Source organism: Rhinatrema bivittatum, chromosome 1 (genome assembly GCF_901001135.1).
Source record: "Rhinatrema bivittatum chromosome 1, aRhiBiv1.1, whole genome shotgun sequence".
NCBI lineage: Eukaryota > Metazoa > Chordata > Amphibia > Gymnophiona > Rhinatrematidae > Rhinatrema > Rhinatrema bivittatum.
This window is the reverse complement of record NC_042615.1, coordinates 85,600,051-85,616,499: the sequence shown is the minus strand read 5'-3', so window position 1 is coordinate 85,616,499 and position 16,449 is coordinate 85,600,051. Positions and strand designations below refer to the sequence as shown.

Genomic DNA, 16,449 nt, shown 5'->3' with positions numbered 1-16,449 from the left:
TGAACAGTCCCCAAAGTTCTTCAAAAAAAATCTCAAGACATGGTTATTTACTCAAGCCTACACATGATCCCCCTACTCCTTCATTCTACCCATCTTGCAAGTACAATAGACATTATCCTTCACGTTCTCCCTCCTCCATGATGCAATATCTCTAAATACCCCGGCACGTCCAATCCTCTCTTCCTCCCCCCCCCTTCTCTCTTCCTCCCCCCCTCCCCCCCTCTTTCCCTCTACTTTAAGTTTTTGCCGTTTAAATTACTTAGCTATTCTCTCTGTTAGTTATTTATGTATTAGTTCATAATTATTAACTTGTTATATGTACAACGTTACTTCTTCCCTTAATTATTTATATACTAGTTCATAATTATTACTACCTTGTTCTATGTACAACGCTCTGACGTTTTGTTTTGCTTTCCTGTAAACCGACGCGATATCCTAGGATGAATGGCGGTATATAAAAACCAATAAATAAATAATAAATACATAAAATGAATCCACTTTGGCTTATATTCTCTTTTTCCAGTTTTCCATGCTGGGAAGTTTAAGAGGCTCAAAGTCAGAGCTCTTAGGCCTTTCAAAATGTAAGAAGACTTCTTGGGGTCCAAGGAGAATTCTGAGATAGAAAGAATAATGAATGGGAAATTAGTCTCATACTTCTTGAAAATCATTGAATATTTGCCTTAAGTTTTGCAGAATTTGTTAATGATTGGAGTCAGAATAAGGAGTGCCAGATTGGGAGATCATCTTTCAGAGTTGCTACTTGGAAGGAATCAGCTGTAGTTCATTGTTCAGGAGAGTATTTCTTGGTTAAAGGTCTACAGAGATCTGTATACTAGAAGGTACCAAAAAAACGTAGGATCCCATTCTTATAAGAGTACCTCAGAGCCAATGAGTAGTGGAGGAAGAAAACCCTAGTGTAGATGTGGCTGATGTCGGTCCTCAAGAGCCACAAATAGGTCTGGTTTCAGGATAGGCTAATTAGAAGTGGAGAAGATGAGCGGTATACAATTAGGTATGAACCATATAAGATAGTATAGCTCTATAAGAGTTCATGGAACCTTATCTTGAATAACTCAATAATTAAGACTTGAGAATTAATTAAATCAACATATCCTTCATTTATTTAACAGTTGCTTGCAGACATATCTTTTGGTCCCCCGACACGGACCGTGTTTCGCTACACAATGCAGCCCTTGTGGCGAAACACGGTCCCTGTTGGGGGACCGAAAGATTTATCTGCAAACAACTGTTAAATAAACGAAGGATATGTTGATTTAATTAATTCTCAACTCTGGTTGTTGTGAGAAAGGTGTTTTAGTGGACCTTTGGGCCGGCCTGCGGGAGACTGGAGGAAGATGGAGTATAGTCTCCTCTAAGGACAGGCCGGGAGGCGGATACCAGGCAGGAGGTGGACGACGAGCTTCACCCTGGAAGCCGGTACTCCCCCGGGAGGAGCCCAGCCACTGGGACTTAGGAGGTTCACCCTGGAAGCCGGTACTCCCCCGGGAGGAGCCTGTAGGAGCCCGGCCGCTGGGACTTAGGCGGTGTCTGGATCCAACGCAGGGCAGATACTGGAACTGGACTGGAACTGAAGCAAGGCAGGTACTGGAACCGGACTGGAATTGAAGCAAAACAGGTACTGGAACCGGACTGGAACTAAAGCAAGACAGGTTACTGGAAGCAAGCAGGAACAGAGGCAAAACTCGAGAGCCAGAGCGCAGCGAGTCTCAGGCAGGAACGGAGTTGCTAGGCAAGCACACTCCGGGGCTCAGAGCAACTGAGAACCGCAAGGAACCCTGTTGCAAGGTGAAGTTCTGGGATCCGCTGCGGCCTTACATAAGTCGCCGAGTCTGACGTCAGGCGTAAGGCGGAGTCTTCAGTGATGGGAAAAGGCCTTCATAAGCATGGCTCTTGTGCGCGCGCGCCTAGGAAGGAGGCGTCCTGGAGGGGTTTCTCGGCGGCGTCCCTCCCGCGGGAACGCCGCGGACCAGGCCATAGACTCCCCAATGCGGAACGGGACCATGGAGGTAAGGGCCGGGTCGCGATACTCACGACCGGGACCGTAACAGTACCTCCCCTCTTACGCCCTCCTCTTAGCAGGCCTGGGTTTACCTGGGTGGTCTTGATGGAATGTCTTTAGTAACTCCATATCGAGGATGTTGCGGGCGGGTTCCCATGTGTTGTCCTCAAGACCACATCCCTCCCAGGCAAGTAGGTACTCCCACTGGCGTTGATGGAATCTTACGTCGAGGACCTCCCGGACTTGGTAGGTGGTATCTCCTGGCACAGATGGGTCCGGGGAATCAGGAGCCCGAGGATGGTACCTGGAAAGGATGAGAGGCTTCAAATGCGACACATGGAAGACGTTGTGTACATGCATAGAGGAGGGTATGCACAAGCGATAGGAGACTGCTGCTACTCGTTCAGCAATGCGAAATGGTCCACAAAATCTGGGGGCAAGTCTTTGGGAAGGAATCCACAGTTGCAGATTCTTCGTACTCAGCCAGACGTGATCCCCTGGGAGGAAAACAGGTGCTGTCTGGCGATGGTTGTCTGCCCATCTCTTGGCTGACCGGGCAGCCTTATGCATCTTCCTTTGGATGGACGCCCACAAGGCAAGTAGCTGGCGGGCAGAGAGTTGCACTGCGGGTAGTGCACTAGGATCTGGCGAGGGCAAGGGTGGCCGAAGTTGCTTCCCATAAACTGCTAAGAAGGGGGAACTTCCAGTAGCGGAGTGTGTAGTTTATTGTAAGAAAATTCCGCCCATGGGAGTAGCTTGGCTCAGTTATCTTGTCTTTCATTTAAGGTCTGGTTTGTTCGTTCTGTCTGCCCGTTACTCTGGGGGTGGAAGGCAGACAAGAGACTGAGTTGTACATCGAAGCATTTACATAATGCCTTCCAACAGCGGGCGGTGAACTGTGGGCCTCAGTCTGATACTATGTCCTGAGGAAGGCCATGGAGTCAAAACACGTGTTGAGTGAACAGATCTGCCAACTCTGGAGCTGAAGGTAACTTCGGTAGAGGGATAAAGTGCGCCATTTTGGAGAACCGGTCCACGGTCACCCAAATGACCATGTTTCCATCAGATGCTGGGAGGTGCACCACAAAATCAGTGGAGATATGCTTCCAGGGCTCCACTGGGATAGGCAAGGGCTGTAACAGGCCTCTAGGTCTCCCGGCCAGCGGCTTCTGTAATGCACAGGTGGGGCAGGAATCCACAAAAAGACGCACGTCTTGTCTTACCGTCGGCCACCAGTAGTACCGGCTCAAGAGGTCCAGGGTTCTGGTACGACCCACATGACCCCCAGTGAGGGATTCATGGGCCCAGGCCAACACAGCCCTACGAGAGTGACATTGAACGATGTTTTTTTCCTCTAAGGTTACCAAGGATGTTGCTTGGCACACCTTCTTGGGATCCAGTATGTACTGTGGCGTCTCTGGAGTCTCCTCGACCTCAGTGGAGCGGGATAGGGCATCCACTCATACATTCTTAGAGCCAGGACGATATCGTAGAGTGAAGTTAAACCGGTCAAAAAACAAGGACCAGCGAGCTTGCCTCGGATTCAGATGCTGGGCTTGACTCAGGAACGCTAGATTCTTATGGTCGGTGTATATGGTGATCGGGTGGTTGGCCCCCTCCAACCACTGCCTCCATTCTTCCAGAGCGAGTTTTACCGCCAACAACTCCTTATCGCTGATACAGTAGTTGCTTTCGGCTGGGGAAAACTTCCGCGAGAAGTAAGAACAGGGGAGAAGTTGTCCGGTATCTGCATGCTGGCTCAATACTGCTCTGACAGCCACGTTGGAGGCATCAACCTCCACCACGAACGGTTGGCTAAGGTCAGGGTGGCAGAGGCAGGTATCCAGCAGGAAGGATTTCTTAAGATTCTCAAAGGCTTGGCAGGCTGAGTCAGGCCAATCCACTGCGCTGGCTCCTTTCCGAGTGAGTGCAGTTAATGGAGCCACAATGTGCGAGTAGTTTGTAATAAAGTGCCTATAGAAATTTGCGAAGCAGAGGAAGTGTTGTAATGCTTTAAGGCCTCTTGGCTGAGGCCAATTCTTGATCGCAGCAACTTTCTCCAGATCCATTTGGAAGCTGTCTGCCAAGATGATGTAACCCAGGAATGGCAGGGAGGTCTTTTCGAAAGAGCACTTCTCCAGCTTGGCATACAGGCTGTGCTCCATGAGTTTCTGGAGTACTTGGCGAACATGCTGGCGATGAGTAGGCAGGTCATGGGAAAAAATCAAAACATCGTCGAGGTGGACGATAATGCAGGTATTCAGTAGATCGCGTAGCACCTCGTTCATCAGGTGCTGGAAGACCGCTGGGGCATTACAAAGGCCAAAAAGCATTACGAGATACTCATAATGCCCATCTCTGGTATTGAACGCGGTCTTCCACTCATCCCCAGGGTGGATTCTAACCAAATTGTAGGCCCCGTGCAAGTCCAGTTTCGTAAAGACTCTTGTGCCTTGAAGTCTATCAAGAAGTTCTGGAATTAACGGGAGTGGGTAGCGGTCCCACTTAGTAATGGCATTGAGTCCTCGGTAGTTGACACACGGCCTCAAGGAGCCGTCTTTCTTACTAACAAAGAAGAATCCCGCCCCGGCGGGCGACTTTGATGGGCGGATGAAGCCCTTGGCCAGGTTCTCTGTTATATAATCAGACATTGCCCGGGTTTCAGGTAAGCACAAGGGGTACACCCGACCCCGAGGAGGTATGGTTCCAGGTAGCAAGTCGATAGCACAATCATACTGGCAGTGCTGCGGGAGGATCTCCACCTTTGTCTTCGAAAAGACATCCGTGAAGTCCTCGTACGGCACTGGAGGGCCCAGTGCGGAGTGCAGAAGCAGGAGTGCTGGGGGCTTAGGCACCTTCATACAGTGAGAGACAGTAGGAACTCCATCTGGTAATCTTCAGAGTATCCCAACGAATCGTAGGTGAGTGCTTCTGGAGCCATGGCAGTCCTAACACCACGGGATGGACAGCCTTCTTCAAAACCAGAAAGGCTATCTCCTCCATATGGATCGCCCTGGTGCGGACAGTGATGGGAACCGTGGACAACAATATTCGACCTGGCAGGAGCGTCCCCTGGATGGAGGTAATCCGAAGCGTAACTTCTCGTCTCTGCGTAGGGATCCGCAGTTGGGAAACCAAGTCTTCCTAGATAAAGTTACCCCCAGCTCCGGAATGCAGGAATGCAAGGGTTTCCAAGGACCCTCCAGGGAATTCCAAGGTAATGGGCAAGGTGCACTGAGGAGCAGTGGCACAACCTAGGAGGAGCTCCTCTCGACCTCCTAGGTTCTGGAGTTTCCCGCACGCTCCTGGCAGCATGCCAAAAAATGGCCCTTCTGCCCTTAATACAGGCACAGGCCCAACGAACGACGACGTTGTCTCTCCTCGATGGAGAGGGGGCACGCCCCAACTGCATAGGTTCAGAGGCAGGGACGTCAGAACGGGAAGGCTTTGAAGAGGATGGTGGACGTGAAGAACCAAGGGGTGGACATCTTCGTGGAACGAGACTCTCGCACTCTCTGATGCAGGCGGGGTCGATCCGAGCAGCCATGTCAATGAGGGCATTGAGATCCTCTGGGAGATCACGGGCAGCGATCTCATCCTTAATGCTCCCGGACAACCCCTCCAAGAATATAGCCTTCAGGCTATCGTCCTGCCAACCCACTTCCTGGGCGAGAGTCCTAAATTCCATAGTGTAGTCCGCCAGGGGACGAGACCCTTGGTGAAGCTGTAGCAGATCAGACATGGCAGTGGCCTGGCAGGCCAGTTCGTCAAAATCTTGGCGGAAGTTGGAGACAAACTGCTGTAAATCCTCCAAGGAGGAATCGTTATGCTCCCAAAGGGGTAAGCCCATATCAAGGCCTTCCCATCAAGCAGGGAAAGTATATATGCCACCTTAACAGACTCCGTGGGAAACTGCCAGGGCAAGAGGGAGAGCTGTATAAAACACTGGTTCAGGAACCCTCGGCAGGTCCTGGAATCTCCAGCGTAGCGAGAGGGAGCCGGAAGCTGAGTCACCGGTAAAGCTGCTTCCTCGGGTAACGGGCCTACAGCAGGCAAGGATCGAGTATCTCGGGCGTCCATTTGGGAGGCAAGTTGCTCAACGGAGCCGGCAAGAACATCCAGGTATTGCTGCTGTTGTAGCTGCAGAGCCAACCCAGGAAGATCCTGGGGTCCTGGTACCTCAGCCATGGCCTTGCAATCTGTTGTGAGAAAGGTGTTTTAGTGGACCCTTGGGCCAGCCTGCGGGAGACTGGAGGAAGATGGACTATTGTCTCCTCTAAGGACAGGCCGGGAGGCGGATACCAGGCAGGAGGTGGACGACGAGCTTCACCCTGTAAGCCGGTACTCCCCCGGGAGGAGCCCGTAGGAGCCCAGCCGCTGGGACTTAGGAGGTTCACCCTGGAAGCCGGTACTCTCCCGGGAGGAGCCCGTAGGAGCCCGGCCGCTGGGACTTAGGCGATCAGTGTCTGGATCCAACACAGGGCGGATACTGGAACTGGACTGGAACTGAAGCAAGGCAGGAACTGGAACCGGACTGGAACTGAAGCAAGACAGGTACTGGAACCGGACTGGAGCTAAAGCAAGACAGGTTACTGGAAGCAAGCAGGAACAGAGGCAAGATTCGAGAGCCAGAGTGCAGCGAGTCTCAGGCAGGAACAGAGTTGCTAGGCAAGCACACTCTGGGGCTCGGAGCAACTGAGAACTGCAAGGAACCTTGTTGCAAGGTGAAATTCTGGGATCCACAGCAGCCTTACATAGGTTGCTGCGTCTGACGTCAGGCATAAGGCGGAGTCTTTGGTGGCGGGAAAAGACCTTCATAAGCACGGCTCTTGCACACGCGCCTAGGAAGGAGGCACCCTGGAGGGGCTTCTCGGCGGCGTTCCTCCCGCGGGAACGCCGCGGACCAGGCCATAGACTCCCCAATGCGGAACGGGACCATGGAGGTAAGGGCCGGGTCGCGATACTCACGACCGGGACCATAACACTGGTTTCAGGATATCCATAATGAATATGCATGTAACAGATTTGCATGCATTGCCTCCATCATATGCATATTTATTATGGATATCCTGAAAATTAGGAGTTGACTATCTCTGCCCTAGTGTGAAGATTTTGCAATGATTGTAACTTTTTGGACTGTGTACTGTCTTTTGTTTTACTGTGTGGATTGCACTATTTTTCAGTGTGCACAGTACATATTTTATTTTCCTGCATCAATTATTCCATTAAAGGATTTATTCTTACTTCAAGATGTCAGAAGACCTCCAAACAACCTAAGGATCTTGAAAGACTGTAACCTTCACCCTCTACCTCCACGACCTGGGTCAAGAAAAAATTCAAGGGAGCATGGGGTGTTTGCTTTCGCCATTGATCCCAAATATGTCTCCAGAATTTTAGTAGCCAGTGGAACAAGTGTTACATAGAATTTTCAGATATATGTGTAGTTTTCCCTGTCTAACCTCAGCCACAGATATAGCAGGTGAAAAATATGTGGATACTCTTATATCCATGTAAGCTTCAATGAATTTTCAAACAGAAATTACCTTGGTAAAGAGTACCCATGTATCTTAATGCTAAGCTGCTTGGTGAAAATTGTTCCCTTAGGGGCAGATTTTCAAAGGGGTATGCGTGTAAGGTATGTGTGTAACCCCCGAAAAGCTACCCCTTCCACCCCCTGCGCGTGCCGAGCCTATGTTACATAGGCTTGGCGGCGCGTAAGTCCTGGGGCTTTCCTGGGGGGGCATGTTGGGGGGCGTGTCGTGGCAGGCGCGTCACCAGGGGGTGGGGCTGTGGGCATGGATCTGGCCCAGGGGCATTCCGGGGGTGTGGACGAGGCCTCTGGACCAGCCCCGGACTGGTTGCGCGTACTTTTTTAAAATCTTCCCCTAAATATCTAACATAGGGGGCAGATTTTCAAAGGGGTATGTGCGTAAGGTACGTGCGTAACCCCCGAAAAGCTACCCCTTCCATCCCCTGCACGCACCGAGCCTATGTTGCATAGGCTTGGCAGCACGCGCAAGCCCCAGAACGCGTGTAAGTCCCGGGGCTTTCCTGGGTGGGCATGTTGGGGGCGTGTTGGGGGGCGTGTCACTGCCTGCGCGTCACCGGGGGGGCGGGGCTGTGGGCATGGATCTGGCCCAGGAGCATTCTGGGGGCATGGACGTGGCCTCTGGACCAGCCCCCGGACCGGTTGCGCGTAGTTTTTAAAAATCTGCCCCTAAATATCTAACATAGAGGGGCAGATTTTAAAAAAAGTACGCGCGTACATACTTTTGTTCGCGCAACCGGTGCAAACAAAAGTATGGTGGATTTTAAAAGATACGCGCGTAGCCGTGCATATCTTTTAAAATCTGGGGTCTGCGCACGCAAGGCTGCGCAAAATCGGCAGCCTGCATGCACCGAGCCGCACAGCCTACCTCCGTTCCCTCTGAGGCCGCTCCAATTTCGGAGCGGCCTCGGAGGGAACTTTCTTTCCGGTGCCCCCCACCGTCCCTTTCCTTTCCCTAACTAACCCGCCCCCTGGCCCTAACTAATTCCCCCCTACCTTTGTTTCAAAAGTTACGCCAGCGCTGGCGTGCCATGTTCCGGTCCGGGGGCTGGTCCGGAGGCCGCATCCATGCCCCCAGAACTCCCCTGGGTCATAACCACGCCCATGGCCCCGCCCCCAGAACGCCCCCCAATGACGCGCCGGCCGCAACATGACCCCGACATGCCCCCCCAGGAAAGCCCCAGGACATGCACGTCCCGGGGCTTGTGCGCGCCACTGAGCTTATGCAACATAGGCTCGGCGCGTGCATGGGGTGGAAGGGGCAACTTTCGGAGGTTTACGCGCGTATCTTACGTGCGTACCCCTTTGAAAATCTGCCCCAGAGTTAGAGACATCCAAAGGAATAGATAGCTACTTTAGGAATTTTAAAATACACAGTTTAACACTAGAACTGCAAACTTATTTTACACCCTAAAACCACCACCGGCACGTTTTCGTGCTGTTATGCTTTAGGCTCCATAACTGAAAGAAACAAATATTTTTGGTGTACAAATTGATACTCTGTATTAACCAACACAAACTTTAAAAAGAAAAGTTAAAACATCAGCTGTGTTTGTACAATAAAATCTAAAAATGTACTACAACCCACATGGCTCACACCCTAGACCTGCTGCTGGCAAAATTTTATGCCGCTATATTTTAGTCTCTTATCAGTGAAAGAAAACATATTTTTTTGGTGAATGGTGTTCTTTTAGACACAAGTATCAAAGTGAAGATAAAAAACAAAGCACCTCAAAAGATGAATCAGGATGAGCAGAAAATGCACTGACACAAATATGTCACCAACGGATCTAGGGTGAAGCAAAAACTGAAGGGGATGGGGGCTAACATGTTCAGGAATCAAAAGATCATCAAAATGATGAAAATCAGTGTATTTCAATCCGGTATGATCATGTACAAAGATTTTGCAAGTCTTTAAATTCTTCACTGACACGAAAACTTGCCAGCACCAATTCTAACATCTAAATATGATTACATGGCTAGTTAGATATCCAAAATAATAGGCAGTTTAGAGACATGACACTTTAATTGGGCAAACCTAAGCTAATATTTTTTTTAATATGTTAGATAATAGATATCTCAATCTATCATACTTTACTGCACTTCATTTATGCATATGCTTTGTTGGTGAGGCGATATTTTGGCAGCCTAATAGTGATTGAGAATTGTTCCCTTTTTCTGTGTGCAAAACCTCACTTTTATAAAATTGCAGTTAGGTTCACAACTTATCCTTGAGAATTTAGCCATGTCTTGTGGTTTCTGAAAGGCATAAATGTCAATAAGCATAAATACATTTCAGGTGCTAATATATTTCTTGACTAGCTTTTGGGAACTGGCACTCTTCGTCAGGCTGAAACACAACGAACAGGTCGAAGCAAAAGATGATGTTGTGACTGTTGGAAATTTTTAACTGTAATGAATTCTGAATGTCTTATTTTCATTGTTTAATGCTTTGCATGATTTTCTTCCTGTAAAATGCAATTTTTTTCTGAAGTACCCACTGAAATACTGCAGTTGCATTTACAAAGTCTGGATCAATAATTACCCATCCACAGCTGCTGATAGCTCTTGTTACACAGAATCATCTGCAACATGTTTTTATGTTCCCCTGTTTTCTGCTGACATGCTTCCCATAGGACCTAGGTTATCACAAAACAGCAAAGTTTACAAGGATTATCAGTCTCAAACCTTCTTAAGAAGTATTTGACAGACAATTATAATTACCATTGCGTCTTGACCAGCCATAGCTGGATCTGCATATCCTTCCTCCCTGTTTCCCTGTAAAACAATGAAAGAGCAGAATACACTTGTTAAGTAATTTTTTCTGTTAAGAAAATGTAAATGAATGCAAAGTAATAACATTTCTTATTACTACCCTTGAGGGAATCATGGGAATATTCTGCATAGAGTGGCAGATACTACCATAAGAATCTTGCTGGGCAGATTGGATGGGCCATCTGGTCCTTTTCTGCCATCAATACTATATTTCTATGTTAATATGAAATAGGCTAGGTTATTGAATACTGGTATTATAGCAGGCAGGAATGAGTTTATTTATGTATTTAAAAATATTTATTAAATGCTTTACAGATTTCAAAAAATCAGTAAAGCTTTTGGACTTAATTAGCAAATGTAGCAATCTTCTTGATGGAGAACTTGCCCATTATGCTCGAAAGCTATATACTAATACCACTGCAAATTCCTTCAGTACTTGATGATGTTATGGTGAATAAAACAGAATACTTAACCAGTACTTTTTGTATTTAGATGGGAACATGGTAAAGCTATCTGAAATACCAAAGTTCAGGAAGAGGATACAATATAAATTCTGGTCATTAATCTTAAAATAATGAGATCCATATTCAAAAGAATTTAGCCGGCTAACAGAAGTTAGCCGGCTAAATGAATATTTAGGAACTTAGAGGGTCATTTATCATTTTGTGTTAGGGTCCTAATAGATACTGGATGTTTCGGGAGCCTCGCCACAGACGACAACAAGTGGACCAACAAGATTAGGCAAGGCCAGTTCCAAGCCCTCCTAGGGAAGTCCCTGCACCACAGGAAGAGTCATGGACCCCGTAGGATTGGGGCCCAGGGCACCATTGAGTAGAAATAGGGAGTGCATCTTTCCTCCACGAACATCCTTGCTGGGGATGCCAGAGGACTATGTGCTTTGCAGGTATCGCCTCAGCTCTCGGGCTATCCTGGAATTATATGAAGAAATCCGAGGGGATTTGGATCTGGTCACACAAAGGTCCCATGCTGTGCCTGGCCTCACCAAACTATTGGCCACCCTGTCTTTCATGAGAAGTGCTACTTCCAAATGACAATAGGGGTTGTAGGGGAATGTCCCAAATGACTTTTTCCCACTGTCTGGACTAGGTCATCACAATAGTCTCTAACCGCATTAATCATTACATAGCATTTCCTCAGGAAGGCAGGACTTGATGGATTTGAAGAGAGGCTTTTATGCCTTTGCAATCTTTCCCAATGTTCTAGGCGTTATCAACTGCACTCACGTGGCCATCATTCCAGAGGGTGGAAATGTAGTGCAACAGAAAGCTCTTCCACTCCATCAATGTGCAAGTGGTCTGTGATTCTCGAATGAGCACCCTCAATGTGGTGGCCAGGTACCCAGGAACTGCGCATGATTCCTTTATACTTAGGAAATCGGGCTTCTTTGAAAATTTTGAGAATGACCTGTACAGTGACGGTTGGCTCGTAGGTAAGAGATATGCTTCTTTCTCTATTCCATCTCTGGATATGTGTTTGTGGCAAACGGCACAGAAATGGGGGAGCTATTAACCATATTACTAGCCAGATTGTTGTTCACAGTTTGTCATGACCCTCACACACCTCAACCAGAAGCAGTGTGCTATGCATGTTGATGGTGTGGCATATTCCCTGTGTTGGGACTCACAAATTGGTTTCTATGGAGGACATACTGCAGAGCCGGCAGGGACATTCGCAATCATACCATGAGTTACCATTTTTACAGCTAATACAGATGTGGCAGCTCTTATGTATTATTCAAGATTGGCAGCCTGCTACACACCAGTAGGCATAGCTCAATTGTGAGGGCATGGCACGCAATTGTTAGAATACTCAGATGCGGTTTACTAGTTCTGACGAGCTGAGCTACTTTTGGCTACTTTCTTGCACTATACTGGCCCAAAACAATATGATATGCACTTAAGCTAGGCAAATCACCCTTTAAGGCTCAGGGAAAGGTACAGGCTACCTTATAGAGCCTTATAGAATGCCATCCAGATCTGCAAGGGACAATGCTATGATTGCTTAAATATGTCATTGCTGCAAGTGATTCTGGGTACAGTTGCAGGACCTGTCTTCTCACTCCATTGTTATTTCCAACATACCAGCAGAGACGAGGTACAATGAGGCCTTATGTGCTATCCGCTATGTCATCGAGTGCACTTCGGAGTTCTCAAAAGTTGCTTTCACTGTTTGGACAAGATGGGTGGAGCTTCAATGTATGTCTCACTCAGAGTTGCAGATATAGTGCTGCTTTGCTGTGTCTTCCATAATCTAGCTGTACACCATGGACTACAAATGGAGATTCATCCAGATCTCCCCCTGAATCCCCCATGTGTCCCTCCATGAGCTGAAGATACCACGCTTAGTGGCAACCAGCTTTGCCAAAACCTTATACAATGCTACTTAGCCTGATAGGCCTCACCTACCACATCCCTTTCTGGGGAAGGGAGACCAGTAGAGTGTAAGTTGATGCTCTCCTCTCTATCATATTTCCTTCTCTCACTGCTTCTTTGTCTGGGTCAATGTGTAACAGAAAACACGTATGTCTTCTCAGGAATCTCTTGACAATGGAGCAGTAGACTGTACTTGAAAAACAGTAGTCAAAGTAAAGTAACATTAAATACATGTGGCTGCCATAATATGTTCTGCCTGATAGTGACCCTAAAAGAGGCATGTGGGGCACGTGAGTTTGTGTCCGACTGCCAACACTATGTAATAGCTTGGCTTAGCTAGCATCGTTTGGCTTACCGGTTCTCCCCAGCAGGCCCCATCCTAGTGCTCACATGTGGATGAGATAGTGCCATAGCATGCAGAGCAACACTCTAGAACTGCTATCAATCTCAAATACCTATGAAGCTTAAAGGCACAGCCTAAAGGTATAGGTAGACAGTTTAAGATTTCAATGACAGAGTTCCCTTTTTACTGCCTCATTCTGTTGCTGAGAAATATGTGCATGTAACATTATAGACCCGTACTGGGGAAGCAGAGTATCACATGTGTGTGGCAAGACTCAACTGACCCCACTGCCTCAGCAGTTTCAGATCCACTGCTGTCTAGGTTTTCCAACTGGATCTAGATTTACAGGACATATTGATCAGTCCTGGTCTTACTCCCATGCATGCAGGTATTTATAGACTTTGTTTTGATAGGAAAAGCTATAGGGAAATCAGATGAAATCCCAGCATGTAATGTCTTCAAAACCAGGACTACATCTAACTGTCCTAAAAATAGGAGCCAGTTGTCAACCCTATTGCTGACATCAGAGTGCTCTAGGCAGGCCTTCATTTACAGCTTGTGTAAAGCACCTGTGCTACCTGCTGCCATTCCCACAATGCTCACAGGTCCTTCCAAGCTAGCATACCTCTTGGTGGTTGCATGCACCCCTACACAGATGCTCCCAACTACACCCAGCTATGCAATTTGTAAATGATAATGTGCAATTTGTAAATGATAATGTGCAGAAGGTGGCCATTGGGATGTCATGTAGGTTTGGTTAACTTTTCGAGGAGGCTACACAAGGATGCACGTCTGGCTCTGTGAAGGCAGGATTGGGAATCAGATGGTGTCCTGCCTTCACTTGTATTTTCCAATGACCTCTGAGATGTCTCCGTCACAGTATAGTTTCTAAGAGTCACATCTCTTATAAGCAAAGGTTGACGTCATAGAACCCAACGCTAAGATGTGTTAGATGCTCCTGGCTTTGACTGAGCCATCACAGGTAGCCTTAATCATAATGACTCACATGAGGCGCTGCAGTATACATGCATGTATGTACCCCGAAAATATGCAGAATAGTTTGCTTGTAGCAATAGCTAGTCTCACTTACGGTCCTGGTGCGATATGTGACATCCTTATAGCATACAGGCTGAGCAGTCCTACCCCAAACAGCTTGTAGATAGTTCCCTTTCCAACGTCACTTCACATGTTTTCGTGGTTTTATGGTTACAGTCCCTGGCTGATCCATAAGGCTATCATGACTTGTGACCAATCAGGATGAGCTGCTGTCCTTTTACAGTTAGTGGTGAGCAGAGCAGGTGTGCTCCTACTGTGTCAATGATCTGCTCTGTGTATAATGTTATGGTTAGATAAACTGTTGCCAGCTGATGACTTAATGAGCCTACAAGCTGCCTCCATAGTTAACGGAACACTGTGCTGAATGTATAGGCCTATTGCTCTCAGAGGTCTCATGTGGTTGCCATGATGGTTGATGGCTTTTCTGTGTTGGTCTGTTGCCAGACACGCATTTAGTGCCACCTAAGCCCTTGAAGGGCCCATATCAGTACCTCAGACAGATTAGGTGTCATATATGCCTCTGACAGATGTGGCCAGGTATAGATAATCTGTGCCAAGGAAGGACTCAAACTACCTCATTAGTTGTTAGGGACAAGCAGACACAGACATCAACATTGTTTGATGACAAACATTCCAGGAACATATGCAGTTCCCATGTGTAGTGCAGGAAGTGCTGCAGGTAGTCCATACTCAAAAGATAAGTGTGTGAGTGTGCAACTCGGTGAGTGACGTGCTGTGTTAGCCTCCATCAATCTCTGTGTCTAGGAGTGCTGTTGCACTCGGAGATCCCTTCCTTGTCACACCAATCAATATCTCAGAGCAGGCAGTGTGTATGTGCATTAAATGTGCACACACAACTTTTGGACAGCAGTGATCGAGTGCTTGCATTCTTGAGATGGGCATACTGGTTTCAATATGCATGGCCTCATGCCTTGTACTCTAAAAATTTATCCTAGTACGCTTGCAGATTATACCTACCATTGACAGAGGGACAGAGGTGTGAAAGTTGCCACCGTGACATGGCAAATATCCAGCCTTACTTGTATGTATTAGTTGACATTTGCCTGTCATGCACAATGTCCCCCCCCCCCCTCCCCCGACATGGATGCTTTTCAACCTAATACTTGGAGTGGCCTTAGTTGTCCAATTATTAGGGGGGTATGCAGGCTACCCAGAGCTTAAGTGGTCACGGATGCTTGCAGCTTTAGGGAGGGAGGTAGTTGGTGTTAAGAAACTGTCCACTGAATTTGGGGGGATGCTGTGATGAATGGAACGTGGAGTGGCATGGTTGGCATAATGATGGTTTAGTGGCAGCATGTACTGAGGTAGCTAGTGCAGGGCGTGTGTGTGTGAGGGGTTGGTTTGCTTGGCAGGTGCCTGCAGCCAGGCGGAAGTCCGATTTGACAGACCCTTTTTTGCAGTCACTGGTCGGCTTTACCTCCCCTCACTTGATCATATCATGCACAGTTGGCATAGAGGCTGCCACCCCAGGCTGCATCATTTCACACTTACTCTGTCCTCTGTATATGCTGGCAAGGTAGGGCTATCTTCTTTCTGCCATTTGTAGATCAATAGCTTTCCTGTGCATACATAGAGATGGCGCATCCATAAGTGCTGTAGAATCTAGGGGACAGGGTTTGCTTAGCACTTTAGTCGCTTCACTTGTACACTAACCTACCTTTCCCTTCCACACCACTGTGTACTTGCTGACTGTTGGAACATAGTGTCAGCTGCTGTATGACAACTAGGGAGGAGGAGTGACGGGGTAGTGTCTTGTCCAGAATGTCCACAGGTGAAGAGCAGAGGGCCTAGAGGGCTGCTGCTGCTGCTTGAGACCAGGCAGACGTCCACAGACTGGTTGCTACCCCTGTACTGGCATGGCTTGGGGATATGCATAATACGTGTAAGGTAAGAATGACCTTACAGGTAATATCCAGTAGGGATGTGCATTTGTTTTCAATGAATGTGCAATCCGCAATGCATAAGTCCCTGTTTGTTTGATTCGTGGGTTCATGAAACGCATGGCGATCCCCCACAAATAAAACATATCATATTAGTTTCATTCTTTTGGTTCGCAGTGATTTCTTAGCGGCCGATTGAAATAGGAGAAGGCCATATGGGAGTATCTATAAGAAAAACCAGCCCTTTCCTGTGAGTCATGTGACCTCACAGCCCTGTCATAGAGTGGGTCAGACAGGTTGGCAAGGAGACGAGAATGCAACCTATCAGAGCTAAGCATTTTTCTAATGCATCCAATTGCCGTGCTCACTCAGTGCTCTGTGTCACTGTTCCTGATGACACTGTACTATTTATT

The 16,449-nt window shown here is 47.8% G+C and overlaps 1 protein-coding gene across 3 annotated transcripts in view; it reads right to left on the bottom strand.

The window, feature by feature from the left end:
• ANXA10 (annexin A10) overlaps positions 1-16,449 on the bottom strand; it is a 244,440-nt gene that overhangs the window by 37,957 nt on the left and 190,034 nt on the right. For all 3 annotated transcript variants that reach the window (XM_029572067.1, XM_029572125.1, XM_029572221.1), the window contains 2 exons: positions 10,293-10,346; positions 10,114-10,207 (listed from right to left, as the gene is read on the bottom strand). In XM_029572067.1, the coding sequence (XP_029427927.1) occupies positions 10,114-10,207; positions 10,293-10,346 (148 nt within the window). The remainder of the gene's footprint in view (positions 1-10,113; positions 10,208-10,292; positions 10,347-16,449) is intronic.